This window comes from Monodelphis domestica, chromosome 3, assembly GCF_027887165.1.
Source record: "Monodelphis domestica isolate mMonDom1 chromosome 3, mMonDom1.pri, whole genome shotgun sequence".
In the NCBI taxonomy this organism is placed as follows: Eukaryota; Metazoa; Chordata; class Mammalia; order Didelphimorphia; family Didelphidae; genus Monodelphis; species Monodelphis domestica.
In genome coordinates, this window is record NC_077229.1 from 343,142,726 (window position 1) to 343,152,040 (window position 9,315).

General features: G+C 50.2%; 2 protein-coding genes across 2 annotated transcripts; both read left to right on the plus strand.

Annotated features, from left to right (window-relative positions):
* Positions 1-286: 286 nt before the first annotated feature.
* Positions 287-3,205, plus strand: LOC130458438 (mRNA export factor GLE1-like). Its single transcript, XM_056824195.1, has one exon. It carries the CDS (start codon positions 1,118-1,120, stop codon positions 3,203-3,205), a length of 2,088 nt encoding a protein of 695 aa, XP_056680173.1. The 5' UTR covers positions 287-1,117.
* Positions 3,206-6,432: 3,227 nt separating this feature from the next.
* Positions 6,433-8,628, plus strand: LOC130458455 (mRNA export factor GLE1-like). Its single transcript, XM_056824216.1, has one exon. The coding sequence runs from the start codon at positions 6,541-6,543 to the stop codon at positions 8,626-8,628; it is 2,088 nt and encodes a 695-aa protein (XP_056680194.1). The 5' UTR covers positions 6,433-6,540.
* The last annotated feature ends 687 nt before the right edge of the window (positions 8,629-9,315 follow it).

Consider the following 9,315-nt stretch of genomic DNA (forward strand, 5'->3'; position numbering starts at 1 on the left):
CCTTGAATTGATCTAAATCTTCAAGGTTAAAAAGGTGTGTGGCATCTTACAGACACCGAGTTTCCATTGTCATTAAAAGTGGGTACTTCCCTTAATGGGAATGACCGATCCGAATCACGGGCTACTCCTGTTCCTGTTTCCAGGCTTCTTAATCCATTGTCAATGGGGTCGGTGGGAGAAAGAAAGGGGAGGGTTGGGGCCACTGAGAGGGAGGGTTTGGTGTTGTCCCATAGGCCCAGAAGGATCAGAGGTGGGAAGGGTATGGGAATGGAATTGGGCGGGGTGGGAAGGAGGGGCAGAGGAAGAAGGGTCATTAGCTGGGGGAAAGAATGCAAAGGGGTGAGGTGTGGAGGAATGAGTAGGGTGTGAACTTAAGTGTGAACTTAGGGTGGAGGGGCTAGGGTAGGATGCATGGGCAGGCCGTGTGAACTTAGATGTGAAGTCAGTGAAAGGCCTTGGCCAAAATGGCCCAAACTTGTGAATCCTCTGAGCAGAGTTCACACCTCCAGAATCCCAGACAGCCAGGAAGGTGTGAACCCTCTTGATGAGTAGCCACCCCTCCAGAAGGGGAGCACTGGTTCCCACTGAAGCCCTGCCCTCTAAAACTGTGATTGGCCCCTGTGAAGAGGGGAGGGGACAAGAAAGCACCATAAAAAGCCAAGGATCCTGGGACTTGAGTCACTCTTGTGGAGCTACTCTCCTGACTGGAGAGAGAGGGAGCTGAGCTAGAGACTGAGGCTGGGAGCTCTGTTCCGACTTGGACTTTGACTCCTGGGCTACTTTTTAGTGGGGTGAGGGAAAGGCTGACTCCTCTCCTAGTTTCTGGAGAGAGCTCGCTTCCATCTTGGAGGAGTCCTCCTGATTAAATCTCTCACCCAGGAAGGCCAGTAGTGAGTAATCTCGGCCTGGATTGAGAGAGGAGAAATCACTTTTCTATCCCCTGTACATTTTCCTACTTTATTGTCTCCTCTCTCTTTGGTAAAGAAACTTCTGAGTTGAGATAGAATAGGCCACGGCGGCCGACTCGAGTGTCGGACTTGTGACCAGCCTTTCTTCTTGTGAGCTGCCGCCCGGCGCGGGCGTGGAAGCCGTGGTCGGGTCTGTGCGGGAAGCGGTGATGGCGTCAGAGGGCCGCTGCTGGGAGGCCCTGCAGGCCCCGAGGAGCTCCGACAGAGGACCCTTGTCCTACCACCGCGACTGGCCTTTGAGGGGCCAGGAGACTTTGGAAGAACGCATGTCCATTCCTGAGTGGTCGACTTCCTCTGGATGCGTGGCGGACCACATCTTGCCTCCCTCTCAGCAGAATCGACTTCCCTCTGAGGATTCATCGCTCTCTTCTGCTCCTGACCAAGTACTGTCTGTTCCTCAGACCCCTGCCAGACATGCAAAGGTCTCCTCGCCAGTTTCCCTTGCAGCTCCAAGTGGAACTCGGCGTCAGGAGGATGAACTCCATCAGGCAAAATCTGTGGTACTTCGCCCCTCGCGGGGAACGGAGGTGGAAGGATGCATTCGATTGTATGAGGAGGTACACAGGCTGAAGGGAACTAGAGGACTGAGGCAGAGGCAGGAAGAGCATGAGAGGAAGGCAAGGCTCCTCTCTGAGATGGCCTCAGAGCAGCTGAAGCGGTTTGATGAACGGACGTCACGGAAACAGCACAAGGAGTATCAGGACCTTCGGGAAGGGATGGAGAAAAGTTTCCGAGAAACACAGGGTCAGCAGGAGCAGCTCCAAGAGGAACATCGTCACAGAGCCCACATGCTCCACCCGAAGCTGCGTGAGGCTGAGCAGCAGCCATCGAGGCACACGGGGCAAGGACGGCTCAGGAAAGAAGAAGGCCAGGATCGCTGGCGGCGTCTCTATGCCCTCCAAGAGGAGGCACTGCAGCTCAACCAGCAGCTGGGTGCCAGTTATCGGCACAACGGCCTACCGAGACGGGATCTGTCTGCATTTGGAGGCAGGGGAGACCAGTTGTGTGCGCTTATTTCAGACATCATTCGGAGCGCCAGTGAGAGAGGTTTTCCTGCCCCAGAAGATGAAGCCACCGCAGAACGGGCCCTGCAGGAAATGCGGCACGTGCTTACTGGTTTACAGCAGGAGATGGCCAAGGCTACTGAGGAAAAGAGGAGGCCAGATGAAGAGGAGCGCGAGGACAAACAGGGGCAATTGGAGCAGCGGCCGAGAGCCGAGAAGGAGACCCCAGATCCTGGTCAGTGTCCCGGAGGGAAACAGAGAGAAGGCCTCCACGTCAAAGCAGGAGACGGTACCATGCAGTGGTACCAGCAGCTACAGGATGCTGCCAATCAATGTGTCTTGGCTTTTGATGCATTAACCAATAGCAAAGATCAGGAGGCCAAGAAGATCAAAATGGACCTGCAGAAAGCTGCCACTATTCCTGTGAGCCAGATCTCTACAATAGCAGGCTCACAGCTGAAGGAGATCTTTGACAAGATCAACAATCTGCTCTTGGGGAAAGCTGTCCCCTGCGGTGGTCGGTCTGTGTCAGTGACAAACCACCAACAAGGCCTGGACTTTGTCCACTACAAGCTGGCAGAGAAATTCGTGAAACAAGGAGAAGAAGAAGTGGCTTCTCATCACGAAGCAGCATTCCCCATTGCTGCTGTGGCATCCGGAATCTGGGAACTCCATCCCAGAGTGGGGGAACTCATCCTTGCTCATCTTCACAAAAAATGCCCTTACTCCGTGCCTTTCTACCCAGCCTTCCAGGAGGGCATGGCCTCGGAAGAATATCAGAAGCTCCTTGGCTACCAAGTCAAGGATTCCAAAGTAGAACAACAAGATAGCTTTCTGAAGAGGATGTCTGGCATGATTCGTCTCTACGCTGCTATCATTCAACTCCGCTGGCCTTATGCAGAGAGACAAGGGGCTCATCCTCATGGCTTAAACCATGGCTGGCGCTGGCTGGCACAGCTCCTGAACATGGAGCCTCTGGCAGATGTGACCGCCACTCTTCTCTTTGACTTCTTAGAGGTATGTGGGAATGCGCTCATGAAACAGTACCAGCTTCAGTTCTGGAAGATGATGCTACTCATAAAGGAAGAATATTTTCCCCGAATTGAAGCCATCACCAGTTCAGGACAGATGGGGTCTTTGATACGTCTCGAACGGTTCCTGGAGAACTGTCTGCAGCAAGGGGAGATCCCCGTCCCAAAGGGCTCCCTGCCGCCTTCTTTCTGGCTTTCCTGATGGTGGCTTAGGTGCTGCTTCCTTTCTTGGAGGAAAAGGAATCCAAGAACAGAAGACAGCAGAATTCGAGGGGAAATGGGCTCAGGTTTTGAAATCTGAACATGGAGTTGGGTTTTTTGTTTTCTTTTTTTTTAAATCTCATGGCCAGGCCCAGGTGGTTTTCACAGTTTGGACGTCTTCTCAAACTTCATCATGAATTACGGAAAGAAGTCTTCACCTCGCAGAAACAGGAGTCACCAAGACAATTGGCTTTCACGACCATGACAGGGAAAGGAACTGCACTTTGATTCTTCATGAAAGACATAAAGAACGGCTATTGGTCTGTAATTATGATGGTAACACTTCACATTGGTCATCATTTTACTGTTACAAAGTGCTTTCCCGTTATCTTGCTCCTTACCACAAACTCGTTCAGAGAGGTAGTGTAATTCCTACTCTTGTCCCTGATTGCCAGATGAGGACGCGGGCTCAGAAAGCTCGTGGCTTGCTCAGAGTTACTTTGCTCTTCAGTGATGAAGTTACGATGTGAACGTAAGTCTTCTAACCCCAAGTTCGGTGCCCTTCCTGCCACAGCACCTGTCTCCCTTTTCCTCCCCTTTGTCTGTATTTGTCTAGCGGTTTGGACATTAGCTTCAGAGCACAGCGAGCTCTTCATATTTAGCCAAATCCCTTGAAAAGGAGCAAAGCTTTGGAGAATGCTTTTGGTAATGATCATTGGTAAAACCGTCATAAGTGTATTCCAGAGCCTATTATGTTTAGAATCATGTCTGGCTTCTGGTTGATTTGCTTCTCACAACTTTGTATTATATGTGGTTCAGAGAGAGTTTGTTCAATTAAAAAAAAATGCATGGTCCCTTCAGCAATGCATATATATCCCATCTAAAGATGCAGTTGAGTTGGATGAGCCAAATGGATGTTTAAAAGTGGCGGTATTGGGAGCTTTTGCAGAGTATTAATTTCCTTAGGGCTTGCTTTGCTTTAATTGTCCACATCGTGGCCAAATCCCATTTAATTTTTGCAGTTAATCTAAGATTCAGAGGTCAGTGCTCTCGGTATTCAATGTCGAGGGAGTTTTAAGGAGCCACAAGTTGAGCACACATAGATGTTATGAATCTGCAGAATAACCAGAAGACACTGGTCTCCTATGTCCTTCAGGGAAATCCAGATCTTGAATTGTTGGGAGATTTTAGATTTGTTGTGAAGAAAAGAACCCTTCTCCTTTAACCTCAGTAGGTACATCTATATGCCTTGATGATGTGTATAATGTATATGTGTAATAGTTTTTTTTTTAATACGAATGTGATATGAAGTGATTCGTTCTCTGAATGATTGAATACACTTCTAAAACCATTAATAAAAGTTTTATTTCTAACTCGTGGTAGAGTGGATTCTTGTTTGGGTCTTCATGAGAGCAATCATTCCCTACGCCTTTGGCTATGTCTTTAGGGTCATAGCGTGGTGCCTATATGTAAGTGTGGTTGTTGCAGGTGGCCAGAGTTCTCCTTCTCTGACACTGGAGTCCATCCACTGTGGGGTACCTGAGTGCTTTTTCCCTGGCAGGGCAGCGATAAGACTAACTGATTGCTAATAAAGTATCTTAGTTGATAAGTACGAGGTCACTTAGTCATCTTTAGACATGTCCAGCGGACTTGGACATGACAGTTGATCTAGAATTAAAAGGTACTTCTCAAGGCTCCCTTATCAAACCTCCCCGAGTCTCACACTCGTTTTTTTTTTGTTTTTTTTGTCTCTGTGCTCTTTTTGGCACTATTCAGCTTACGAATTGCCTATGTATTTGCCTAATGTCCCTTTCTCTGGACAAATCAAGGTGCATATACGTATTTCCTACGTCAATAAGTCCGTCCATAACCTGGGAAAGGGTCTCCATCAAGTTCTTGTCGGGTTCTTTCAAAGTTTCACCATTTTTCAGGTCCTTCTGAGCACGCTCTCTTGGCCTATCAAAAATGCTTCTCTGGCCTGGTGAAGTTTTGTATAATCTGGTTCTTCAGTTGGCCAATAGTGTCCTTTCCTACCTCTCTTCTCTTCTGATTAGCCAGAGAGATGACGTGTTTATTTGGTTTTTTTTCCCTCCTCTTTTTGTCAAAAATGTTTCTAAATCAATGTTCAACATCCACCCAAGTGGGGTCAAAAGTTCTGAATACGCCCTCCAATCCTCTTATCATTCATATTGGTTCTTCCTCAAACGATGGCAGATCGTCCTTGAATTGATCTAAATCTTCAAGGTTAAAAAGGTGTGTGGCATCTTACAGACACCAAGTTTCCATTGTCATTAAAAGTGGGTACTTCCCTTAATGGGAATGACCGATCCGAATCACGGGCTACTCCTGTTCCTGTTTCCAGGCTTCTTAATCCATTGTCAATGGGGTCGGTGGGAGAAAGAAAGGGGAGGGTTGGGGCCACTGAGAGGGAGGGTTTGGTGTTGTCCCATAGGCCCAGAAGGATCAGAGGTGGGAAGGGTATGGGAATGGAATTGGGCGGGGTGGGAAGGAGGGGCAGAGGAAGAAGGGTCATTAGCTGGGGGAAAGAATGCAAAGGGGTGAGGTGTGGAGGAATGAGTAGGGTGTGAACTTAAGTGTGAACTTAGGGTGGAGGGGCTAGGGTAGGATGCATGGGCAGGCCGTGTGAACTTAGATGTGAAGTCAGTGAAAGGCCTTGGCCAAAATGGCCCAAACTTGTGAATCCTCTGAGCAGAGTTCACACCTCCAGAATCCCAGACAGCCAGGAAGGTGTGAACCCTCTTGATGAGTAGCCACCCCTCCAGAAGGGGAGCACTGGTTCCCACTGAAGCCCTGCCCTCTAAAACTGTGATTGGCCCCTGTGAAGAGGGGAGGGGACAAGAAAGCACCATAAAAAGCCAAGGATCCTGGGACTTGAGTCACTCTTGTGGAGCTACTCTCCTGACTGGAGAGAGAGGGAGCTGAGCTAGAGACTGAGGCTGGGAGCTCTGTTCCGACTTGGACTTTGACTCCTGGGCTACTTTTTAGTGGGGTGAGGGAAAGGCTGACTCCTCTCCTAGTTTCTGGAGAGAGCTCGCTTCCATCTTGGAGGAGTCCTCCTGATTAAATCTCTCACCCAGGAAGGCCAGTAGTGAGTAATCTCGGCCTGGATTGAGAGAGGAGAAATCACTTTTCTATCCCCTGTACATTTTCCTACTTTATTGCCTCCTCTCTCTTTGGTAAAGAAACTTCTGAGTTGAGATAGAATAGGCCACGGCGGCCGACTCGAGTGTCGGACTTGTGACCAGCCTTTCTTCTTGTGAGCTGCCGCCCGGCGCGGGCGTGGAAGCCGTGGTCGGGTCTGTGCGGGAAGCGGTGATGGCGTCAGAGGGCCGCTGCTGGGAGGCCCTGCAGGCCCCGAGGAGCTCCGACAGAGGACCCTTGTCCTACCACCGCGACTGGCCGTTGAGGGGCCAGGAGACTTTGGAAGAACGCATGTCCATTCCTGAGTGGTCGACTTCCTCTGGATGCGTGGCGGACCACATCTTGCCTCCCTCTCAGCAGAATCGACTTCCCTCTGAGGATTCATCGCTCTCTTCTGCTCCTGACCAAGTACTGTCTGTTCCTCAGACCCCTGCCAGACATGCAAAGGTCTCCTCGCCAGTTTCCCTTGCAGCTCCAAGTGGAACTCGGCGTCAGGAGGATGAACTCCATCAGGCAAAATCTGTGGTACTTCGCCCCTCGCGGGGAACGGAGGTGGAAGGATGCATTCGATTGTATGAGGAGGTACACAGGCTGAAGGGAACTAGAGGACTGAGGCAGAGGCAGGAAGAGCATGAGAGGAAGGCAAGGCTCCTCTCTGAGATGGCCTCAGAGCAGCTGAAGCGGTTTGATGAACGGACGTCACGGAAACAGCACAAGGAGTATCAGGACCTTCGGGAAGGGATGGAGAAAAGTTTCCGAGAAACACAGGGTCAGCAGGAGCAGCTCCAAGAGGAACATCGTCACAGAGCCCACATGCTCCACCCGAAGCTGCGTGAGGCTGAGCAGCAGCCATCGAGGCACACGGGGCAAGGACGGCTCAGGAAAGAAGAAGGCCAGGATCGCTGGCGGCGTCTCTATGCCCTCCAAGAGGAGGCACTGCAGCTCAACCAGCAGCTGGGTGCCAGTTATCGGCACAACGGCCTACCGAGACGGGATCTGTCTGCATTTGGAGGCAGGGGAGACCAGTTGTGTGCGCTTATTTCAGACATCATTCGGAGCGCCAGTGAGAGAGGTTTTCCTGCCCCAGAAGATGAAGCCACCGCAGAACGGGCCCTGCAGGAAATGCGGCACGTGCTTACTGGTTTACAGCAGGAGATGGCCAAGGCTACTGAGGAAAAGAGGAGGCCAGATGAAGAGGAGTGCGAGGACAAACAGGGGCAATTGGAGCAGCGGCCGAGAGCCGAGAAGGAGACCCCAGATCCTGGTCAGTGTCCCGGAGGGAAACAGAGAGAAGGCCTCCACGTCAAAGCAGGAGACGGTACCATGCAGTGGTACCAGCAGCTACAGGATGCTGCCAATCAATGTGTCTTGGCTTTTGATGCATTAACCAATAGCAAAGATCAGGAGGCCAAGAAGATCAAAATGGACCTGCAGAAAGCTGCCACTATTCCTGTGAGCCAGATCTCTACAATAGCAGGCTCACAGCTGAAGGAGATCTTTGACAAGATCAACAATCTGCTCTTGGGGAAAGCTGTCCCCTGCGGTGGTCGGTCTGTGTCAGTGACAAACCACCAACAAGGCCTGGACTTTGTCCACTACAAGCTGGCAGAGAAATTCGTGAAACAAGGAGAAGAAGAAGTGGCTTCTCATCACGAAGCAGCATTCCCCATTGCTGCTGTGGCATCCGGAATCTGGGAACTCCATCCCAGAGTGGGGGAACTCATCCTTGCTCATCTTCACAAAAAATGCCCTTACTCCGTGCCTTTCTACCCAGCCTTCCAGGAGGGCATGGCCTCGGAAGAATATCAGAAGCTCCTTGGCTACCAAGTCAAGGATTCCAAAGTAGAACAACAAGATAGCTTTCTGAAGAGGATGTCTGGCATGATTCGTCTCTACGCTGCTATCATTCAACTCCGCTGGCCTTATGCAGAGAGACAAGGGGCTCATCCTCATGGCTTAAACCATGGCTGGCGCTGGCTGGCACAGCTCCTGAACATGGAGCCTCTGGCAGATGTGACCGCCACTCTTCTCTTTGACTTCTTAGAGGTATGTGGGAATGTGCTCATGAAACAGTACCAGCTTCAGTTCTGGAAGATGATGCTACTCATAAAGGAAGAATATTTTCCCCGAATTGAAGCCATCACCAGTTCAGGACAGATGGGGTCTTTGATACGTCTCGAACGGTTCCTGGAGAACTGTCTGCAGCAAGGGGAGATCCCCGTCCCAAAGGGCTCCCTGTCACCTTCTTTCTGGCTTTCCTGATGGTGGCTTAGGTGCTGCTTCCTTTCTTGGAGGAAAAGGAATCCAAGAACAGAAGACAGCAGAATTCGAGGGGAAATGGGCTCAGGTTTTGAAATCTGAACATGGAGTTGGGTTTTTTGTTTTTTTTTTTTTAAATCTCATGGCCAGGCCCAGGTGGTTTTCACAGTTTGGACGTCTTCTCAAACTTCATCATGAATTACGGAAAGAAGTCTTCACCTCGCAGAAACAGGAGTCACCAAGACAATTGGCTTTCACGACCATGACAGGGAAAGGAACTGCACTTTGATTCTTCATGAAAGACATAAAGAACGGCTATTGGTCTGTAATTATGATGGTAACACTTCACATTGGTCATCATTTTACGGTTACAAAGTGCTTTCCCGTTATCTTGCTCCTTACCACAAACTCGTTCAGAGAGGTAGTGTAATTCCTACTCTTGTCCCTGATTGCCAGATGAGGACGCGGGCTCAGAAAGCTCGTGGCTTGCTCAGAGTTACTTTGCTCTTCAGTGATGAAGTTACGATGTGAACGTAAGTCTTCTAACCCCAAGTTCGGTGCCCTTCCTGCCACAGCACCTGTCTCCCTTTTCCTCCCCTTTGTCTGTATTTGTCTAGCGGTTTGGACATTAGCTTCAGAGCACAGCGAGCTCTTCATATTTAGCCAAATCCCTTGAAAAGGAGCAAAGCT